At 38.8% G+C, this 23,675-nt stretch overlaps 2 protein-coding genes across 3 annotated transcripts in view; one reads left to right on the forward strand and one right to left on the reverse strand.

The window, feature by feature from the left end:
• The first annotated feature begins 835 nt into the window (after positions 1-835).
• On the forward strand, positions 836-19,804 carry EIF3M (eukaryotic translation initiation factor 3 subunit M). 2 transcript variants are annotated; one of them, XM_017849711.1, is made up of 11 exons: positions 836-992; positions 4,099-4,231; positions 5,675-5,813; positions 6,412-6,535; positions 6,936-7,030; positions 10,907-10,990; positions 11,957-12,056; positions 12,993-13,074; positions 18,031-18,174; positions 19,086-19,146; positions 19,614-19,804. In XM_017849711.1, the coding sequence occupies exons 1-11, from the start codon at positions 951-953 to the stop codon at positions 19,714-19,716; spliced, it is 1,107 nt and encodes a 368-aa protein (XP_017705200.1). In that variant the 5' UTR covers positions 836-950; the 3' UTR covers positions 19,717-19,804. The 2 variants fall into 2 exon arrangements, with proteins under 2 accessions (XP_017705200.1, XP_017705201.1); XM_017849712.1 differs by lacking the exons at positions 4,099-4,231; positions 5,675-5,813; positions 6,412-6,535 and having other exon boundaries at positions 837-992.
• Positions 19,735-23,675, reverse strand: part of CCDC73 (coiled-coil domain containing 73) — a 155,283-nt gene continuing 151,342 nt past the window's right edge. Inside the window, 1 exon segment of the mRNA XM_017849710.1 lies at positions 19,735-20,335. Coding sequence (XP_017705199.1) covers positions 20,123-20,335 — 213 coding nt within the window. The 3' untranslated portion in view covers positions 19,735-20,122.

Here is a 23,675-nt window from a genome sequence, read left to right on the forward strand (position 1 = left end):
GATGGGTAGTTTCTTTTGGGGTGATGAAAATGTTCTAAAATTAAACAGTGGAGATGGCTGTGCAACTGTGAAAATACTAAAAAACTACTGAATTCTATACTTTATGAGATGGGGTGTCGCTCTGTTGCCCAGGCTGGAGTGCAGTGGCACGGCCTGGTCTCACGGCAACCTCCTTCTCCCAGATTGAAGCGATTCTCCTGCCTCAGCCTCCTGACTAGCTGGGATTATAGGCGCACGCCACTATGCCCGGGTAGTTTTTGTATGTTTAGTAGAGACGGGGTTTTGTCATGTTGCCCAGGCTGGTCTCCAACTCCTGACCCCAAGTAATCCGCCCTCCTCGGCCTCCCAAAGTGCATGAGAGCCACTGCGTCCAGCCAAAGCTGCTATTTCTTAAAAGCGGCAGTGAACATTGTACAAGTCTTTGTAAGGACACACAGTTTGGGTAAATACTTAGTAGTATAATAGCTGGGTCATATGCTGGGTGGATGCTGAACTTTCTGAGAAACCGCCGCTCCTCTGCAAAGTGACTGCACCATTTTATGTTCCCAACAGCAGTACAGGAGAGTCCCAGGTCCACACAAACCCATCCATACTTGGTAAGACACAATAAGCTTAACATTTCAAGGGAAGGTGGACTTGGGGAGGCGCCAGCGGGAGAAAACATCAAAGCAGATAGCTACACGGGCCTGAAACCTGGAGGCCGCGACAAGCGTCGCTGGGTGGAGACCCAGTAAGTCCCACCTACTAGGGCAGCCCGAGAGCGTACGCCACGGCCTGCTGCGCTCCGCGGCGAGAGCGCGCGGTAGGATTGTCTCTCAAGGCCCCGCCCCAACAGGTCCCCGCACGGGGTGACCCGGAAGCAGTTGCGCGGCAGCGTAGCGCGGTCCAGTTCCCTTTTCCGGTCGGCGTGGTCTTGCGAGTGGAGTGTCAGCTGTGCCCGGGTCTTCGCCATGAGCGTCCCGGCCTTCATCGACATCAGTGAGGAAGATCAGGTGTGCCTTGGACTGCGGGTGCCGCCACAGTGGGGTGGGGGATGTCTCAGTAGCGCGAGGGACCGGTGCCGAGCCCGGGCCGGGGCGGCCAGGGCTGACACCCGCAGCTGTCCTACACGCCAGAATGGGGAGGCCGCGTGGCTGGGGTGCGCGTTCCTGGCCCCGATTCGCACCAGCTCGCCTGCCGGCCTTCTCTGCGCGGGTCCCGACGCTCCACCGCCAGCTTCCTGGTCCGCGTCGGGACTCACTTCTGACGATATAGTATTTTTAGACTGATTAGGAATGATGTCGGCTTCCTTTCCTCAAATGCAGCCACATCCGGAGTAGGAGGTGGTGAATCTGTAGTCAGCATAAGCAGGATAGGGAAAAGTAATTTTGTGCTAAAGATCAAAATGCCGGGCCGGGCGCGGTGGCTCACGCCTGTAATCCCAGCACTTTGGGAGGCCAAGGCGGGCGGATCACGAGGTCAGGAGATCGAGACCACCTGGCTAGCACGGTGAAACTCCGTCTCTACTAAAAATACAAAAAAATTACCCAGGCGTGGTGGCACACGCCTGTAGTTCCAGCTACTGGGGAGGCTGAGGCAAGAGAATCGCTTGAACTCGGGAGGCGGAGTTTGCAGTGAGCCAAGATCATGCCGCTGCACACCAGCCTGGGCGACAGAGCGAGAGTCCCTCTCAAAAAAAAAAAACAATAATAATAATAAAATAAGATTAGAATGCCCGTATTACTGTGCGATCACAGGCGAAGACGACCCGTATTTTATACTTGCTTTCTATTCCTACTTGTACGAGGATGAGAGTTGTTCTGTACCCCGGAAGTATGGTATCAGTTCAGCTCTTAAATTCTGTGAGGCATACACCTGATGGACCATACTGATATTTTTAAATTTCCCGTTTGGCGTTTGCTCTTTGGTGTACAGGGCTGTTGGTTCTCATTTTCCCCATAACAAAAGTTTAACCTTAATTGGGAGTTAAACATGACATGGTATTCTTAAAGCTAATTTTGTGTTACTGAAAACTCTTCTGTGGAGTTCAAGTTTGTCGTTTTATTTCTGTTACTCTATTAACATGGAAGTAACTTCCAAATGATTGAATATCATATAAACTTCGCATGTCTAAGACAACTTACAGAATTGCGGGAGGGAGTGATTACCCCTCCCCCCCCACGGTAGGAATGCAGTTCCGATGCTCAGAAGAGCAAAGAAAGAAGGGAAAATGCAAAAGGTGGAGAAAAGGTCAAGGATGGGGAGGGGATTAAACACAGATAGGAAGATATGAAAAAAAAAAAAAAAAAAAAACCTGATTAGAAATGGAAGCATGTTACCAACAGTTGGCTGTTAGGTTAACTGAGAAAGTATTTGGATTTTCCTTTTTTTTTTTTTTTTTTTTTTTTTTTTTAACATACGAAGGGATTTGTGAATGGAGAAAGTTCTTGTCATTGATCATATCTTAAAGTGTCTTCTCAGGCTATGCTTCTGTTCTTGTAACATCAGTTGCATTGTAGCCAGTCCTTTCAAGGAAATATGAAATTGCTCAGGATTAGTTTAACTTTGGTCAAATTCTCAGCTTGGTTAGAGTTAAATGGAATTCTTAATCTTTTTTTGTTTTCTTTTGCTTATGCTGCTCCACAACCACTTGTGGCAGTGAGGATGACAGAAAACAGCAAACGTGGTTGAATAATTCTTAGAAAAGTTTACTTTGTATCTGTTTCCTCCATAGAGAAGCATGAAGCATAATTTCTGGTGGTATTTTTGTTTTCTCTGACATGGTGACAGTTTGTTTTCTTTTTTTAATCTTGCTTATAATACCAACTCCTATATGAAGTTACTGTGTGCTTGTTACCTGAAAGGATAGTACCCTCAAATCTGCAGGTTTAATACTTTCCTGAGGCAACTAAACATGCTTGGGGGTTTAAAAATCTTGATGGTTTTGATTTTTTTTTTTTTGGCTTGGCCTGGAAAATGTAATGCCAGTGCATTTACTAATGGTATCCTTTCATCTTCCTGTTGCACATTCTCATTTAATTATCTTTAAAACCAGGCTGGGCATGGTGGCTCATGCCTATAATCTTAGCACTTTGGGAGGCCAAGACCAGGGGATCACCTGAGGTCAGGTGTTCGAGACCAGCCTGACCAACATGATGAAACCCTGCCTCTGCTAAAAATACAAAATTAGCTGGGCATGGTGGCGCATGCCTGTAATGCCAGCTACTTGGGAGGCTGAGGCTGGAGAATTGCTTGAACCCTGGAGGCAGAGGTGGCAGTGAGCCGAGATTGCGCCACTCCACTCACGCCATTGCACTCCAGCCTGGCCAATAAGAGCAAAACTCCATCTCAAAAAAAAAAAAAAAAAATCTTCATTTGTTTGGCTGCCATAGATAGAGTCCCAGGAGAAAAATGGAATAGTTGTATATAATTTGGTAGTAGGGTAGGAAATGTCCAAGTGACTGAATGTGGTACTGTAATTGTGTTTTTATAGGTCCGAAGATGCATGCTGACTCAGGTATGCATTTCTAAGAGGTTAGTTGCATAGTAGATGCAGTTCGATGTAATTTTAAGGCAACATTCACAGGCATTACCCTTTTGTGAACCAAAATGCTTATTATCTCAAATAGATTCTCAACTAATTAACAAATGATTATCCTTTTGCCAAGGTAATGTCTGTAACTTTTCTAGTAACCGTGGTTAATGCGTGTACTTGAGAGCAATACTATTGTTCATTTCTTTCAAAAAAGTGAAATCTGCCAAGTCAGATTGATTTCTTCTCCCCAACAACCACACCCCCACCAAACCCTCTGGGTTATATTATCAAAAAGGTTTTTGCTGTGTGCTGGAAGTCCAGCAGGGTGCAGACTACATGAGAGAAATTCTGAAGGTGATCCATGGGGGCTGTAGCGTCTCTAAAGAGCCACAGGACCTCGTGGAGGAAAACCTGTGGCTCTTGTGGGATTGCCAAGATGGATGAGGTGAGGGAGGAGTCTTCAACATTATTTGAAATAGTTGTTGAATACAGTATTTGCATTTTAGTTTTTCAGAAAGAGGACAGAATTTGAGATTGTGCTTTGTCATTTATAGTCAGTTTTATAATAGAGCAATCCTCAACAGGCTGCTGAGCTTCGTGCTTATCTGAAATCTAAAGGAGCTGAGATTTCAGAAGAGAACTCAGAAGGTGGACTTCATGTTGATTTAGCTCAAATTATTGAAGCCTGTGATGTGTGTCTGAAGGAGGATGATAAAGGTTTGTTTTTAATTTTTTCTAATATTTCCCAATAAAGTCTATTGAATTTTTCTTGTGAATTATACAGTCATCCCTCATTATCCGAGGCAAGGAGGATTTGGAACCCTCAGATACAGAAGGCTGACTGTAGTTATGTGTTTTGAATTTTAGACTTAAGGACTTTTAAATAGATGGGTAGTGGTTGTACATATTTTGGGGGCACAGGTGATATTTTGATACATGTATGCAATGTGTAATGATCAAACCAGGGTAATTGGAATATCACACATCTTTTATGTTGGAAACATTCAACAGTTCTCTTCTAGCTAGTTCAACTATACAATACACTGTTAACCAGAGTCTAAGCACTGTTGTTTTCAATCTTACCTTCACACATGCTTTCAGTTTGTGTAATCTATTATGCCTATCAAGTAAACCTATTTTGAGAAAACCTCTATTTTATGCACAGGTATATTTCTTAAGTGTTACTACACTAAATGCTGATAATCTCAGAAAAAAATGAAGAAAAAAATGAAGCTCTTTCCTGTTCATAAGTTTTAGATTAACATCAAATGAGATACAATGTCAAGTAATCAAATAGCCATGTAATTACTAGGCCAATTTCCTATTTATTGAGATAGAATGGGAAATTTTCAGAATTGTGAGTTCAGAAATCTCTAGTTAAGGTTTAGAGATCAAACTTGGATGCTGATTTTGGCAGCACGCATATGAAAAAATTAGAGATTAAATTTGGGATATGATTAATATCTGTAATACTTACAAATAACTAATTCAAGCAGAGAGTTGACAGCTTTAATTTCTGATTTCCTATATGTATATACAAAGTTTTCCTTAATTAAGAAAGTATCCTAGCCCCAAATCATGCCAGTGACTTCCAAATGATTGAATATCATGACAGTAAAAATTGAAACTTTATATACATGTAAATCAGTCTCTGTTTTACCTAGTTAGAAACCACATCTTAGGCCAGGTGTAGTGGCTCACACCTGTAATCCCAGCACTTTGGGAGGCCAAGACAGGTGGATCACAAGGTCAAGAGTTCAAGACCAGTCTGGCCAATATGGTGAAATCCTGTCTCTACTAAAAATACAAAAATTAGCCGGGTGTGGTGGCGGACGCCTGTAGTCCCAGCTACTCAGGCAGCTGAGACGGGAGAATCGCTGGAACCCGGGAGGCAGAGGTTGCAGTGAGTGGAGATTGTACCACTACACTCCAGCCTGGGCGACAGAGCAAGACTTCATCTGAAAAAAAAAAAAAAAAAGAAACCACATCTTAGGTAACAATTTCCTTCCTCTTTAATAAAATATACAAGTTGCTTTCTGAATGCAAAAGTGTCTTATATTTGATGGTCTTCATTGTATTAAAACACTGGAAATGCATACTTAACTAGACGCATTGAGTATTGTAGTATCACTGTTGATTTTGTTATCCATACTTGTGTAGATGTTGAAAGTGTAATGAACAGTGTGGTATCCCTACTCTTGATCCTGGAACCAGACAAGCAAGAAGCTTTGATTGAAAGCCTATGTGAAAAGCTGGTCAAATTTCGCGAAGGTGAACGCCCATCTCTGAGACTGCAGTTGTAAGTTGAAATCTGAAAGAAACACGGTTTTTCAAGGGGCTGTTTTCATGTTACTAACTTTTTTGCTGCTGTTGTTGAGACGGAGCATGGCTCTTTCGCCCAGGCTGGAGTGCAGTGGCATGATCTCGGCTCACTGCAAGCTCCGCCTTCCGGGTTCACGCCATTCTCCTGCCTCAGCCTCCCGAGTAGCTGAGACTACAGGTGCCTGCCACCACGCCCGGCTCAATTTTTTTCTTTTTTTTGGTATTTTTAGTAGAGACGGGGTTTCACTGTGTTAGCCAGGATGGTCTCAATCTCCTGACCTCGTGATCCGCCTGCCTCGGCCTCCCAAAGTGCTGGGATTACAGGCCTGAGCCACCACACCCGGCTCATGTTACTAACTTTTAATGGTTCAGAGCAGGAATTCTGAAACTTGACTTTCAGCTGTGGCTCTTATTAGCTGTGACCTTGGGCAAGTGACTTGACCTTTCTGTGCCCTAGTTTCTTTCTTTGTAATATGAAGTTATTAATGGTATCTGCCACAGGTTTGTGGTGAGAGCTAACCTCAACTTAAAACTGGTTGCTGATTTCAAACCTTGTTTATTTGTTTGTTAACCAGGTTAAGCAACCTTTTCCATGGGATGGACAAGAATACTCCTGTAAGATATACAGTGTATTGCAGCCTTATTAAAGTGGCAGCATCTTGTGGGGCCATCCAGTACATTCCCACTGAGCTGGATCAAGTGAGTTACTAAGTGGAATATTTGTTCTGGTTATAAGAGAAGTACTTTTTTTTTTTTGAGACAGAGTTTCACTGTTGTTGCTCAGGCTGGAGTGCAATGGCACAATCTCAGCTCACCACAACCTCCGCCTCTAGGGTTCAAGCAGCTCTCCTGCCTCTGCCTCCTGAGTAGCTGGGATTACAGGCATGCACCACCATGCCCAGCTAATTTTATATTTTTAGTAGAGACGTGGTTTCTCTATTTTGGTCAGGCTGGTCTCGAGCTCCTGACCTCAGGTGATCCGCCCACCTTGGCCTTCCAAAGTGCTGGGATTATAGGCGTGAGCCACCATGCCTGGCCAGAAATGTACTTTTATAATAAATGTGTTACTCAGTTTTCTCCTTTTGTCAATCTCTTGTAGGTTAGAAAATGGATTTCTGACTGGAATCTCACCACTGAAAAAAAGCACACCCTTTTAAGACTACTTTATGAGGCCCTTGTGGATTGTAAGAAGAGGTATTCAAAAGTAATGAACTAACTTATAACTTAACAGGCAGTATAAGTAGATGGGGATGTTTTTTAAAGAGAAGTAGGGTCAGTAATTTTGCTTTACTCTGTTCTCCACAGAGTTGCTCTAAATCTATTTTTATAAATTTGACCTACTAAGTTAAAGATAACTGTAAAGATTAGAAGTAGTTTTCCCTCATCTTTGAACTTTTTAAAAAGTGAAATTTGGCTTTTTTTCCTAGAAAAAGAAAGGATGGGGGGCCTTTCCAACATGGGCTTCAACCTACTGCTGTAGCATGAGCTTGGTGAATGTGGTGAAGCATCTCATCATTTTTGGATGGTACAGTGGCAGACTACAAAAAACTTTGTGTTAATGTAAATATTCCCTCTCTCCACCCATGTCCTTCCTCTTGCTTATCACACCCTAGACATAGCGAGCCTATGTCAGGTATAAAAGCACCATGCTCTTTGCCAGTCTGGACCAGGAGCTGGCCCTGGTTCTTGTGTAGCCCGTGTACTAAGAATGGTTTTTACATTTTTAAATGATTGAGAAAGAAAATCAAAGAAAGGGTTGTATTTCATGATATATGGATATTATATGAAATTCAGATTTCAGGGTCCATAACATTGGTATTACATCCATGTGTATTCATTTACATATTGTCTGTGCCTGCTTTTGCCAAGAGTTTAGTTACAACAGATACCGTATAGCTTGCAAAGCTTAAAATATTTACTCTCTGGCCCTGTACAGAAAGTTTGCCTACCCCTTGTCTAAGTAGTCTTATTACAGTCAGCTTCATTTCTCTGCCAGAAACACCCCTCTCGTATTTCGGTTAGTGCCTCCCTTTTACAGCACCCTCTACTTGTATCCTAGCATTTAACACCCTTGGTTGAAAGTAAGGTTGTAGGCTAAGTGAAGGTAAGGAACCTCTGCTAACCATTGCATTCCCAAGAAGATAGCACTTATTGGGCACTGAGTGGATAAATGCTATCCACAGTAGGGCACTGGAAGGGGATACTTACTTAAACATGAAATTCTGCCGATCTAAATGTTGAGAGTTGGTTTTCTTCTTTAGAACACATAAAATACATATTTTAACATATTTTAATTAGTAAAATTTGAGAGTTTGCCTAGCAGTTAAGTAAAAATGCTTCACGTTTATAGGTGCCCCCTTCATGACTTTATTTATATTGGTGGTTGATGCACGTGGTGTCTGTTGTGCATTTTAAAGGGTGATACTGGTCACTAAGCCCTTACATGTCAGACACCATGATGTGTGCTTCCAATGGATTAAAAAGATTTCTTTAGCTGAGAAGATTGAAGTACACTGTGGTTGCTAAAACTGGAAAATGACTTGTACCTGTGCTTACAGTGTGGTACAAGATAATGAGTAAGATGTGGTTTTAAAAAAGTTTTCTTTGCATTTTATAGTTAAATCATTATATGTTTTAATTTTATTGAAAAGTTAAAATTCCTTAGTTTTTTATTCCTGGTACCACTACACTACCATAATTTTACAGGGCAACATACCTGATGTAATGAAAAGAAAAAGACAAAAGCTACAACAGATAAAAGACCTCAGGAATATACATGTAATTAACACTACACTGAATTAATGAATAGCTGCACTTTTTGCAAACTTTGGCTATGACAGTCCTGAACAAGAGAAGGCTTTCCTGTTTAAGCTGCAGTAACTTTTCTGACTGTGGATCATCATTCCTCGGTGGCAGACTTGTACAGTTCCTCTAATGCATTTGGATGATTGCCTCAAAGTAACTTGTGGCTTTTCTGACTTCTCCTTGCTTGTGCTCCTGCTAAAAACTGTAGCCCTTTTCTGCTGTTTTTAGAACCTTGTGCTACCATATTTACCACCATAGAGACTGCCCAAGCATTATCCACCAAAGCTGCCCCCTTTGATGCATGGGTCCGTAATTTGATTGTCATTGTCCACTGTAATATCCACAATCATTATAGTTCCCACCACCACCATAATTACCAGTCCCCAAATTTCCTTCTTCATTGTAACTATCATGCCCTCCACTGCTGCCACCATATCTACCACCACCATACCCCCCTCTACTATCAAAACCAGGACAACTGCTGTAGTTGCCACCATCACCTTCAAATCCATTATATCCACCAACCCCTCCTCCATAACTACTACTGCTGCCACCACCCCAGCACCATAGCCTCCTCTTCCACCAGAGTTTCTACCCATGGCCAAAACTGCCATCTCCAGAGCTTCCTCCACAACCCATAAAGTTGCTAGATCCACTCTACAACGGCATCTGTTGTTTAAAAAGGGCCCTTTTCACTTCGATCGAGCACACATTGCTGCATCCACCTCTTCAACACAAGAGTAAGTCACAAAACCACAGTCTCTGGAACATTTTGTTTGGGGGTCTGATTACCACACAACCTGTGAGTGTGCTCCAATTTCTTAAAATATTCTCTAAAACTACTATCTCTAGTTTCAAAGCTCAGACCACCAGTAAACAAGTTTTTCAGCTACTCTGGCTCCTGTGGATCATGGCCTCTTTCAGGTTGAGTTCAATATTAATTTTTTATTTTTAGAGGCGGGGTGTGACCATGTTGCCCACGCTGGAGTGCAGTGGGTATTTGGCTGTTCATAGGTGCAGTTGTAGTGCAAAAAGCCTTGAATTCCTGGGCTCAAGCAAGCCTCCTGAGTAGCTGGGACCATTGGCATATGCCACTGTGCCTAGGCATTTGTATCACTACATTTAAGATGCGGGTTACCGGCTGGGCGTGGTGGCTCACACCTGTAATCCCAGCACTTTGGGAGGCTGAGGCAAGCGGATCACGAGGTCAGGAGATCGAGACCAGGCGTGCTGGTGGGTGCCTGTGGTCCCAGCTACTCGGGAGGCTAAGGCAGGAGAATGGTGTGAACCCAGGGGGTAGAGCTTGCAGTGAGCCGAGATCACGCCAGTGCACTCCAGCCTGGGCGACAGAGCAAGCCTCTGTCTCGAAGAAAAAAAAAAAAGAAAAAGTTGTAGGTTACCACTTAGCCATGCTTATAGTGATATTTCTGAATCTTAGTAAACCTTAGTTTTGAGAGAAGTTTTAGATAGCATTTATCATTTTAAAATAAATGATACAGTTCCTGCTGATTTTACCCAGGTTGAACTCAGATATGGGGAGTAAGTATTTTTAGAAATTGAAAAAAGGGAAAAAAAAACCTCTTCCTCCTAGTTAACAAAGCTTTCTATAAGCTGAAGATTCCACAGTTTAAAGGAAGTCATGAGGAGTAAAGATAAACATTTTCTAAAAGTCCAGTTTGAATGACTGCATTTATTTTGCCCTATTTACTGCAGTGAGAACTGATCATCTGTCTAACTGTAAGAATAACTTAATTGGAAGGGTATCTTAAGTAGAGTTACTTAAATATTTGGTCTTGTCTCAACTTCAGCCATACTGTCCTAACAGTTTCTGGGACACAAAACTTTTTTTCCACCTAGGGCCTTTATACTTGGTCTTCCCTCTGCTTGGAAAGTCATCTTACCCCACTTTCATGAACCCAGTTCTTTTCATGGCCAAGAAAAGGATATTTTACATCCTTTTGGTCTCAGCTTACATGTCATCTCTTCTGAGGGAGACTTTGCTTTCTCACTGTACATAAAGTAGCCTTTCCTTTCTTGTTGCTTTGATTACATCACCATTTATTTCCTTCATAGCACTTACTTTCCTTAGTTGTCCATCTTTCCTACTAAAAGGAAGGTTTCATGACTTTTCCCATAGACAGGGATTTTGTCTCTCTTAGTCACCATTACATATGTCATCAGCACAGTACCTGCCTCTTAAAAATATTTTTAAATGAATGAATAGCAGTAATACTTTCAAGTTCCTAAAGCAGTATTTCTTTTTAGTGATGCTGCTTCAAAAGTCATGGTGGAATTGCTTGGAAGTTACACAGAGGATAATGCTTCCCAGGCTCGAGTTGATGCCCACAGGTACTGTTAAACGTTACTCTAATGAGGGTTTGTCAGCAGTTTAGAGGTGAGCTACAGTATTAAATTATGTAACTAAAATCATGTTTGCAACCATGAGTGATCCAGAGCCATTTGATAGTGTGCATTTCCTGGTGATTCTAATGTAGATACTAAAATTCAAGGTTTGATATTGGAAGAACTTGTACCTTGAATATGAAATAGCTGCATGGTGTTTACTGGGTGGGGGTATTGCTGGTATGGGGATGATGATCCCAACCCAAAAATTAGAACCTAATCTTGGGCCAATTAACCCTAATATTAAAGCTTATAGGTGGAAGGTTGATGGCTTGCCAAGAATTAACCCATTGCTAATGAGAATAAGGGCTTTTAACAGTCTTAGATCTAACTGGTAACAAGAATAGAATCAGTTTTCTAAATCTTTGTAATAAGGATTGTGAAACTTCTTTACATGGTCATTACTTTGTGTGAACCTCTACATGATGGGAGTTCGTAAAAAGGAAAGTTGGTGGTAAAGGTCCTTGACTTTGAGGTCAGACTGCCTCCATTCACATTCTTACTCCACCTCTTAATTAGCACTTCTGGGCTGCTTCATAGTTGATAAAGGGGGCATGGTTAATACTGTTTGTCTCCTAGGTTGTTCTGAGGAATAAATGAGATATAAGGCAAGTGAAGCACTTAGTGTCTGGCATATGGTTCTGGCTGCTGCTTGCTATTTGATTACCTTGGTGCTTTCTCTCCAGCTGTGTTTTTTTTCTACAATTAATATATTTCATTTTGTTAAAACAGATGAACCTGATAAATGTATTGGCCTGTCTTAACCCTATCCTGTAACTTTTTAAATGTTGTATATATGTTTTGGACTGTTAGATATTTTACTGAATTAAGTATATTTTATGATCTGCAAAAACTCAGTGAAAAGCTAGCATTTCAAAACCCTGAGCCTAAATTTTTTGTTCTCTAATTAAGGTGTATTGTACGAGCATTGAAAGACCCAAATGCATTTCTTTTTGACCACCTTCTTACTTTAAAACCAGTCAAGTTTTTGGAAGGCGAGCTTATTCATGATGTAAGTAGTTTATCCTTTAATGTGAAAAATGTCCTCCTTTCCTAAATTTTCCAAAGAAAAGCAGGACTCTTTCTTTGCATTAATAAAAGTGACTAATGGCAAGATATGGAAAGATAAAGAACTATTTATTCTTTTTATATCAGGAACAGACATATTTAGGACCAGCTTTTCTCCAACCACTGAGCACAGTCCTATTCTTCCTCCCTTTCTTAATTTCTTTCTTTCTTTTTTTTTTTTTTTTTGAGACAGAGTCTCACTCTCACCAGGCTGGAGTGCAGTGGCATGATCTTGGCTCACTGCAACCTCCAACTCTCTGGTTTAAGCGATTCTCCTGCCTCAGCCTCCAGGAGAAGTAGCTGGGGTTATAGGCACATGCCACCACACCCAACTAAGTTTTGTATTTTTAGTAGAGACAGGGTTTTGCCATGTTGATCAGGTCTCCAACTCCTGACCTCAAGTGATCTGCCCACTTTGACTTCCCAAAGTATTGGGATTACAGGCGTGAGCCACTGCGCCCAGCCACCTCCCTTTCTTTCATCTTCTCACTTACTCACCATTATAGACTTAGATAATACAAGTTTCTTTTTTATTACATATATATTGTTCCTAGCCCCACTTAGGAAGATAAATCTGATATTTAAAAACACATGAACATTTTTCAAATGCAAGTATAAATATATTTTGGACTGTTGTGCATCTGGACTATGCCATTAGCCACCATCTTTCAGTGTGGATAATTTAGAGCGCAGTGTATTTACTGATTCATTTTAAAAGTGAGCCATATGAAAGCAGATGGTTTGGTAATTTGATGAAACAATGATATTTCTGCATTGAACAAAATGTAGGAGTGTCTTTAAAATATCTTTACAGTATCTTACAATATCTTAAATCTTAATTCTGTATTGATGGTATCTTTTTTGTCTCTTATCTGTATAGCTTTTAACCATTTTTGTGAGTGCTAAATTGGCATCATATGTCAAGTTTTATCAGAATAATAAAGACTTCATTGATTCACTTGGTAAGTTTTGGGGTTTATTCTTTGAGGCACAGACAGAGGTGGGAATATGCTACACTAACAGTTATGTACTATGTGGTCCAGCAAGTATGGTTGTGGCCTTATTTGTAGATAATCCTAAAAGGAGTCGTGTATGATAGAACAGCACAAAAATAGGTAGTTTAAAATATTACTTAGAGTGAATTGAGAATCAGAAACCAAGAAGGTGTAGGAGGTGGCATTTGTGATAGAGAATGAAACTGGGAGTATGAAAACAAGTTGGGACTGGGCAAGGTGGCTCACAGGTGTGATCCCAGCACTTTGGAGGCCGAGGCGGGTGGATCACAAGATCAGGAAGTAGAGACCATCCTGGCTAACTAACATGGTGAAACCCTGTCTCTACTAAAAATACAAAAAAATTAGTCGGGTGTGGTGGCGGGCGCCTGTAGTCCCAGCTACTCGGGAGGCTGAGGTAGGAGAATCAACCTTGGAGGTTGAACCCGGGAGGCGGAGTCAGAGGTGGAGGTTGCAGTGAGCCAAGATCCTGCCACTGCACTCCAGCCTGGGCAACAGAGCAAGACTGCGTCTCAACAACAACAAAAAAAGAAAACAACTTGGCGCCTGTAATCCCAGCACTTTGGGAGGTTGAGGTGGGTGGATCACTTGAGGTCACGAGTTCAAGACCAGCCTGGCCAACATGGCAAAACCCCATTTCTACTAAAAATACAAAAATTAGTGGGCATGGTGGCACACACCTGTAGTGCCAGCTACTCAGGAGCTTTAGGCAAGAGAATCACTTGAACCCCAGAGGCAGAGGTTGCAGTGAGTTGAGATCGCATCACTACACTCCAGCCTGGAAGACAGAGTAAGGCTCCGTCTCCAAAAAAAAAAGAGAAAACAACTTGGACCCTTTTTGTCTCATTTAAGAGCTTGCTGAACTTTAGGCCCTTCCAGCTCTTCTGTACCACAATTCTTTGAGGTAAAGTTATAGCAAGAATCGGGTGCTTGGAGAAGATTGAGATAGAAATGGTTCCATTGGTACATTTGTTTTTAAAATTTAGGGATGGGGGAGTGAGCAGAAAAGCAACTGAAAGAATTACCATTACTTTGATCATAATGGTAACTTTCAGAAATGTTTTAAGAGCTGATAAAATTTGATGATTAAAGGTACTTTATTAAGCTAAACATTCTTAAAATAATATTGTTTCTTTGTAGAAGACCTTATTCCTTAGATATATGGTTATTTCTATTTTTGGTTCCTTTTTTTAAGCCATAGCCACAGAATGGTAACAAATAGTTTTTTCCCCCTCTACTGTAGTATTTTATGCTTGGATACCCCTGCCATTAACAAATCACAGAAGTATATATAGTATTGCCAGTTAGATCTGAAAGATGGAATTAGATATTGGAAATGTAATTTTACATGATAATAAGACTTTTCTAACTGCAGTTTGTTGAAAACAGCATAGTCTTTATTATTTTTATCTTTGAATTTTCTTGTCTAGCATGTCAGAGTTCAGCAAATGTTTGTCAAATTGAATCAAATCTTATTCTTACTGAGCAAACCCTATATATGTTCAATATTTTAATTTCCTTCTGGAGCATGTTTTTAATATGTTAAAATACAAAGAGAAAACTTAGAAAATCTGCAGTTGAACAGGTTTTAAATGTTGTAAACTACCAGTTTGTTTTACACTGGAGTCAACTGTGAAGCTAAGCTGCTTTGTTTTCCTAGTAGGCAATACTCAAAATACATTAGAGATTGATTATATTTTCCACATTAAGACTGAATTTTTTTTTTGTTTTTTGAGACTAGTCTTCCTGGTTCTTGAGGATACAGATGAATATATGATCTACTTTGATTATACTTAGTCTTCAATTTGGTAATCATTAATGTTTGTCACCTCTAAATTGTGTGCCTCTATTGGAATTGGGGACTTACTCTGAACATAATAGGGCATTTGAAATACACCAAGATAAAGTAGATGTGTGTTTGTGTACAAAGCTTTGCCAGGTGCACTAGACCCAGAAAACCACATTCTGTCCCAGTTAATTTGTTCTGTGGCATGAAGCTATGTGATGGAATGTTAATGTCAGCAACCTCTTTATTTACGCACCAAGGAAAAAGGAGTAGTAATTAACACTTTGACACTCCCCCATTGATGTGTAATTGACTGTTTCAAAGGAGCACTGGTTCATAAGCTATTGCATGCATTAAAATTGGGTTTTCTATATTGCAGCATTTTAAGACAGGGGTCAGTGACAATGCAGAAATTGCTCAATGATGCACTTTTTTTATTACTGCATTAAGGTTTTGACATATTAGTAATGAATAAATGTTTCCATAAATTAGATTTTTTATAACTTTAAAATTGAAATACGACACAGCACACTGTGACTTCCTCCTTGAAGATAGCATTTTAGTTTTATGAAACAAAGCACAGCTTCCTACAAAATCTTTAACTCATACTGCACTGCCTTAGTAGTTTGATTTTTCAGAACAAGAGTCCTAAAGGTTTTAACTTTGGTTCTCTGTTTTAGAGTTAGTTTAAACATCAATTTAAAGTGTTTTTAGATGCAAGTTTTCACGTATAAAATAGATAACGGTTTTATGGAATTCTGCCTAGAAATAATCTTCATTCCTCTGATAAGTTTTTTCATTTACGGTAAGATTGTAACTGCAGAGAAGATGAACAGTAAAATAGATTTAATTTTAGGAGTATTTAAAATAATACAGATTTCAGAAGTTTCTATCATTTTATCATATTGAAAGAGAATTGTCTGTCTATGCCAGTAGAACTGAGAATGTTAAGGAATTTTTGAAAAAATCTTGAATACTTGTTCATTGATAGGAAAAAATTCGTAACATTGCTTATTGTGCCAACTAGAATTCAAATTCCTTCATTTGCCTTACATTTCTTGAACATCTGTGCACATCAGTATTCTATTAGAAATTTGTTTATATGCTTTTCAGAAAACATCTTTATATTAATGTGTATTTTTTAAATTATATAATTAAACATTTATTACAGCTGAAAGCCTAGTGACAACTATCTAGATTCCACAAGTTGCAATCAGTTTGTCAGAACATTTTCTTTTATTAACACTGACAACTTAGGCCAACAGTAGCATTATCTTGTGTCAACTGAATTGCCCTAACATGTTCACATGTAATCCGGTGTTATCCAGTTGCTACCTTTTGCTTCAGAAAGTTAATCAGCATCTAATTTGCATTTGTTAATTAGGGTTAATGTGCACTAATTGATTTCTTGATGCCTGTAGATTTCCATTAAACCCAGTTAGCAATACTTACTTGTATACCTCATTCATTTGAGTTATGATGACCATGTTTTTGTTGAATCTGTGCCAAATAGGAAGCCTGTATCATAATTACAGCTAATTAACAGATGATCATGCCCTATGTTAATGGGCTTCCCTAATCTTCCACTAATATAGGAGTGTTATAAATTTAAAATTTATTTATGGAGTGTTTAGAGAGATAACTTTTTGAACAATACAGACTTGAAGCTCTGAATGTATTAGAGGGCACTTGATCATTTGCTGATGTTACATAATTTAAAAGTTCAGTGAAAAGGAACATGTAAATCTAGATTAGTTTTAGAAACTTGGTTTTATAATTAATAAATTAGCATCAAAACAGGTATATATGATATTGTGTTAGAATTCTGCTCTTAGGACTAGGTTATATATTTAGGATTCCTAATTTTTAAAGTTTCTAGCCCTTTATTTTAGAAATGAACCTATTCTAGGCCTATCACTGCTACTTTTTTACTATGTCACCATTTAATCTCTTAGCTCCCTAGTTTTGTTTTTAAAGTGAAAGGATCAGGACTGGGTAATTCCTTAAGTTTTCTTCTAGGCCTAACACATTGTTATCTGAATAATTATAACAGCATATTTCATTAGAAATTATAATGCAGGCTGGGCGCGGTGGCTATAATCCCAGCACTTTGGGAGGCTGAGGCGGGCGGATCACGAGGTCAGGAGATCAAGACCGTCCTGGCTAACAAGGTGAAACCCTGTCTCTACTAAAAATACAAAAATTAGACGGGCGAGCCGGCGGGCGCCTGTAGTCCCAGCTGCTTGGGAGGCTGAGGCAGGAGAATGGCGTGAACCCAGGAGGCGGAGCTTGCAGTGAGCCGAGATAGTGCCACTGCACTCCAGCCTGGGCAACACAGCGAGACTCCATCTCAAAAAAAAAAAAAAAAAATTAAAATGCAAAATTTGAATTATTTATGCAGTTTTCTACTTTTGCCTTATAAAGAACAATTATCACTGTTAATGGTACTCTTTATACCTAGTACTAACTGTTTTGGCCTATAAATGTTAAATGACACACACACCTCAACAGTTTTGATTTGTAAGTAGTTTTGAGTTTTAAATAGTGACCTGAAGCAAAATGGAATGTTTTCATAACTGAAAATGTTTGTGAAAATATTTTAAAACTTCACGTTTACCAGTAATAGTAACACAGAAAAAACTAGTAAGTAGATGAGAAATCCTCTGTGTTTAAATGAAGAGCTGTTAGTGCGAAAAATAAGCTTAGGTAACTAACTAAATAGAAATTGTTCTTATGAAATGTACTTTGTAGATTTTATCTCCTAAAATGTATAACTATTTAAAAATGTAAAATGTACAAAACTTTTAGGGTCTAAAAATAATCATTTTATGGCCCATTCTTAACTTTGAATCTATCACCTATGGTACTATAGAAAAATTATTTTTAATACTCTATGGAGTCAGTTTATAGTTTGCAAATAAATATAAGAAGCTTTGTCAAAATTATTCTGTGTAAGTGCTCACACAATAATTTCCGCAATTACAAAAGTAAAAATAATGCCCGCAGCTTAACATGAGATGTAATTGGATCAGGACTGGGTAATTCCTTAAGTTTTCTTAAAAAGTGCAGCTCTTTAATTAGTATGAACACTCATCAGGCTTCACTGTTCTGTTATGTAGGCCTATTACATGAACAGAATATGGCAAAAATGAGACTACTTACTTTTATGGGAATGGCAGTGGAAAATAAAGAAATTTCTTTTGATACAATGCAGCAAGAACTTCAGATTGGAGCTGATGATGTTGAAGCATTTGTTATTGACGGTAAGACAGATAGAACATTTTCATTTATTTCTAGAATTTCTCATCTACATGGATCATAGTAAGATTTTATCTGGAAACTGAACCTTACACAACAAAAATTTGTTTGTAGCAGATGTGTGTTTAGTAGATTAGTGGATATATTTGTTGTAGGGTAAAAATTAGTAGAAATACAAACTGCTATATGCTATGCCTTGAAATCACATAGAAGAAAGACACTTACGCAATACACCATTGTGGTTTTAAGACGTGGATTTAAGACCAGGCCCTTCCTTTGTGAAACAGGAATGTGGGGATTCATTTGTGGTTGTAAGGATTAAATGAATTAATACAGGTAAAGCACAGTGCCTGGCACATAGTATCTACAAGTCATCTGGCAACAAGTGATCTACAAGTGTTAACCATTACCAGTTTTTTTATGATGAGCCTAGAAAGAAGAACTTCTTCCTGAACAATTGGATTATAAAGCAACTTAACTGCTCAGGAGTTTTATCTGAGTTTTTTAAATTTGAAAGTTGGGATTATGTAATTAAGATTAATAAAAGATTCAGAACTATTGACCTTTTTTCCCCTAATGATCTAAGTCTTCTATAAAGAAGTAATAACTTAGTAGGAAATTAGTTTATTTCCCTATTTGAGATGGTAGGGGAAGAACACCTAGAATACTTAAAAAAAAAAAAAACTATATGCAATATTTATTTAATATAGATGATCCCAGCAGCCATACGAGAAATGCATGACCTTCCACTTGCTTGCCTCATACTGTTTTGCTTATTAGATTTAAACAGTCAGTGTGCAGTGTTGGGAAACAGTATAAAGTTTTATTATGGCTCACTTGGTCACAGTTTTCATACCTTAGCTATTTTTCTTGGAAATTTTCCATATAACATACAATGTAAAACATCTTTTTTCAGCGGTAAGAACTAAAATGGTCTACTGCAAAATTGATCAGACCCAGAGAAAAGTAGTTGTCAGGTAAGATATTTAATGCTTTGCGGCATTTTATAGAACGATTTAGTTTGTTTCAATTATTTCACTTAAATGTTTAGAGAACCAAGGTGGTGTTATCAGTTGACTGTAGTTAAATAGTTGCTATTTATCATAATTTTATTAAAGTTCAGACTGAATGTGATTAGCTTATTTAATGAAAGAGTCCTATTTTCCAGCACATTTCATTTAATGGCTTAGCATTGGCTAGAATACTAATGACTTTTATGTCTGCTTTATATAGTTGTTCAGGAGAATTAGAAGGCTTAGGATCAATACAGTAAAGATTTTTTTAAAATAATTATGTAATTCTTAAATTCTTTTACAATTCTAAATTATGTCTGTTGTGTATATTTAATATTGCTTTTAACTGGATTCAAATCTGTAGTATTATAAAAAAAAAACCCAGAGGATAATAGATTGACTAACACTGTGTTTAATTTTTCAATTTTTAGTCATAGCACACATCGGACATTTGGAAAACAGCAGTGGCAACAACTGTATGACACACTTAATGCCTGGAAACAAAATCTGAACAAAGTGAAAACAGCCTTTTGAGTCTTTCTGATACCTGAGTTTTATGCTTATAATTTTGTTCTATGAAAAAAATCCCTAAATCATAGTAAAACATTATAAACTAAAAAAATTTGCCTAGTCTGGACAGTTATTGTCTCAAATTTATACTAAAATCACAAACTCCAGAGGATATGAAGTAATAAATTACAAAGTGTCACAATGTCTGTCATACAATACATAAATTCTGTTCTGTAAAAAAAGATATTGAAGAAGCAATGAGCACTTTAAAGAAAGGATAATATACAGAGGGAAGACAGAAGTAGAATAATACAATTTCTTCACATTAGAAAAACTTGGAAAAGTGAAGACAACTATAGAGTTACATTTTATTCTAGTAAAAACTATACCAACATTTCAGTTATATAATTTCACTGCAGAAAGCACTTATCTATATTATTTTAATCTGTTTTTTTTTTTCCAACATCTCTTCTGCTTTTCTTTTTTTTGGTTGGTTGTCATTTTCTAAAGTTAGTAACTTTTCAGTTTCACTTAGTTGATTTGTAATGAGGATCTCCCAGTCATCATCACCAGAAGTATTTTTAGTCTTGATTGCCTGTAAATGGCTTTGTAGCGGAGTTGTTATCAGAGGTTTTGTTTTCACCTAGGAAAGACCAAACTAATTTTACTTTTGAAATTATACAAAAGACTTTAAAGAGTCTGTAAAGCCTCTGCAGTTATGAGTATGTGGTAAAACCACCATCTCTTGGCTGATTTTCACTACCTTAGTAGTTCTGGCACCAGAAAACTATACAATGTGAATGTGTAGGCTTATGTAGTAGATCTTCAAAATCTCTAATATGTAACGGAAGTAAAGTGTACAAAAACTGCCTTTTACTTCATGTTTCCTCCCATGCTTCAGAGCACCATTGTTGAAGAAACAGGAAGGAGCAGTGAGATATTTGGAAGTTGGCATGTTTTCAAGACACTGTATTGGGTAATTTTAAAAATAGTGTGTTAAATAACTTTTTCATTTTAAGGTTCTTTTCTGATGTTAAAATACTTACTGGAAATTTAGAAAATAGAGTAAAGTAGAAAGAAACTAAAAATCATTAGTAATCCCTTATCCAGAGAGGCTTGTTGACATTTTGGTGGTATTTGCTGTTAGCCTTTTTTTCTATTTTTAGCCTATTTGATCATTCTATAGAATTTTATGTATTTTCCTCTGTGAGCAGTTTCTTAGGTCATTATAAACAATTGTCTGTGGCTGCAAAATACTCCCTTTTATGGATGTTTGATGATTTATCACCTACTATGGAATATTTGTTTCCAGTTTATCCCTACCAAAAATTAATTTTAGTTTTTTTTTTTTTTTTTTTTTTGAGACAGTCTCGCTCTGTCACCCAGACTGGAGTGCGGTGGCACAATCTCTGCTTACTGCAACCTCCGCCTCATGGGCTCAAGTGAGTCTCCTGCCTCAGCCTCCTGAGTAGCTGGAATTATAGGCGCGTGCCACCACACCCGGCTAATTTTTGTATTTTTAGTAGAGATAGGATTTCACCATGTTGGCCAGGCTGGTCTCGAACTCCTGACCTCATGATCCACCCACCTTGGCCTCCAAAAGTGCTGGGATTACAGGTGTGAGCCACTGTGCCCGGCAATTTGAGTTAATTTCATGCAAAACAATCTTTGATATTTTTGAGAGATTCCCAGATAAAATCTTCTCTTCAAAAGGAATACTGGGCCAGGCATCATGACTCATACCTGTAATCCCAGCACTTTGGGAGGCTGAGGCGAGTGGATTGCATGAGCTCATGAGTTGAAAACTATCCTGAGCAACATGGCAAAACCCCATCTCTACCAAAAACTAGCTGGGGATGGTGGCATGCGACTGTAGTCCCAGCACCTCGGAAGGCTGAGGTGCAAGGATCACTTGAGTCCAGGAGGTAGAGGTTGCAATAAGCCAAGATCATGCCATTGCACTCCAGCCTGGACAACAGAATGAGACCCTTTCTCAAAAATGAACAATAGATAAAAGGAATACTGAATTGTTTTCAAAATAACAATTATGGTGGCCTTTTTTTTAGATAGGGTCTCACCCTGTCACCTAGGCTGGAGCTCAGTGGCACAATCACAGTTCACTGCAGCCTTACCTCCCCGGGTTCAGGTGATCCTCCCACCTTCACCTCCTGAGTACCTGAGACTACAGGCATGTGCCACAACACCTAGCTAATTTTTGGATTTTTTGCCATGTTGCCCAGGCTGGTCTCTCTAACTCTTGGGCTCAAGTGATCCGACCACCTCGGTCTCCCAAAGTTCTAGGATTACAGGAGTGAGCCATACTGTGTTGTGTTTCAGTTGTAAGGGGTATACATGTGTATTTTAGAAATCTGGAACAGGATAAGAATTGCATTAAAATCACCCAAGATCCCAACCACTATTAAAGAATTTGTGTAAATCTTCTGGTCTCTTTTCTCTATCCACTTTTAAATATTGGGGTTATATTTTATTGGTTTATATGCTGTATTAAACATTTTTAGCATTTCCTCCTGTTCTTAAGTTTGTTAAGAGGATAGCTCCATCATATTCTGTGTTCTGCAATTCATTTCTGGACATTTAAATTGTAAGAAAATGGTCACTGTTAACTAGGCTGCAGTGAATATCATTTGTTCATAAATTTTTGTGAAGATCTTTGAGTACTGCCTTACGTTAAAATCTTTTTCAATTTGACTGGTAAAAGTGGCATGTTAGTAACATTGTCATTTTCAGTGTTAGATTATGTAGTAATAAGTTTATTTTATTTTTTTGAGATGGAGTCTTGCTCTGTCGCCCGGGCTGGAGTGCAGTGGCGCCATGTCAGCTTACTGCAACCTCCACCTCCCAGGTTCAAGCGATTCTCCTGCCTCAGCCTCCCAATTAGCTGGGATTACAGGTACCCACCACCATGCCCAGCTAATTTTTTGTAGTTTTAGTAGAGACAGGGTTTCACTATGTTGTCCAGGCTGGTCTTGAACGCCTGATCTCATGATCTACCTGCCTCGGCCTCCCAAAGTGTTGGGATTACAGGCGTGAGCCACTGTACCCGGCCTAGTAATAAGTTTATTTTTAAAATGAACTTAAATGTTTAGAATGGTAAGTTCACGGCTCCCTAAGGAGTATTCTTTTTAGATTGCTCTTTTTGGTTCCCTCCCTGAAAATTCTGTAGTCAACCACTAGTCCCCTCAGAGTTTTACCTCTGATTTTGGGGGTGATTCTTTGTTCATATTTGTCTAATTGGCTTTGTTCTTCCAAAAGTGTCTGCACAGGACTGCTAAGAGAACCTAGGCAAGTCATTTAATTTTTCTGGGCTTCAGTTTATTCATTAGCTTCTTTTAGTTCCCAGATACTATTACCAGAAAGAATAATTGGATAAAAATGTACATAAATATTTCTGATAGTGTCTGCTATGTAAGTGTGTTCACCATATTTCATTTAGCCCATGGGGCCAGAAAGGATTCTAATTCATGAAGTATGAAAAACAGACGGGGAAGACTAGATAAAATCTAAATCTAGGTTGCTACTAATTCTGAAGTAAAATGACTGATGAGCTCTATGATTTAATGTTTCTCTTTTGCCATCAAAATGCTAGGTTCATTTTGGTGTATTTGGCATCCAAGTACAAATTTCCCAAAATACAGTTTCCCAAGTACAACAGTTTCCCAAAATCCTGATTCTTTGACTTTTTTATCTTGATGATGGAAAGGAAGAACACATTTACACATAATTGCTTTAGTGTCCTTCCCCTTAACTACCGGCTTGCTGAGATGGGTAGGAGCAGGGATTGACTTTAGAGAAACAAGATATAGTGTAGATTAGCTAATGTTTGCACTTAACAAAACTTGTCCTGTTTAACTTACCTGAGGGTTCTGCAGCCTACTGCAGTAATTTTAATTCTAGCTGTTGTCAGATATATTGCCTTGTATCTTTGTTCTTTCCCCTTTATCCTTTTAGAAATGTACCACCTG

This window comes from Rhinopithecus bieti, unplaced genomic scaffold (genome assembly GCF_001698545.2).
Source record: "Rhinopithecus bieti isolate Rb0 unplaced genomic scaffold, ASM169854v2 scaffold_32083, whole genome shotgun sequence".
NCBI classification, from domain to species: domain Eukaryota; kingdom Metazoa; phylum Chordata; class Mammalia; order Primates; family Cercopithecidae; genus Rhinopithecus; species Rhinopithecus bieti.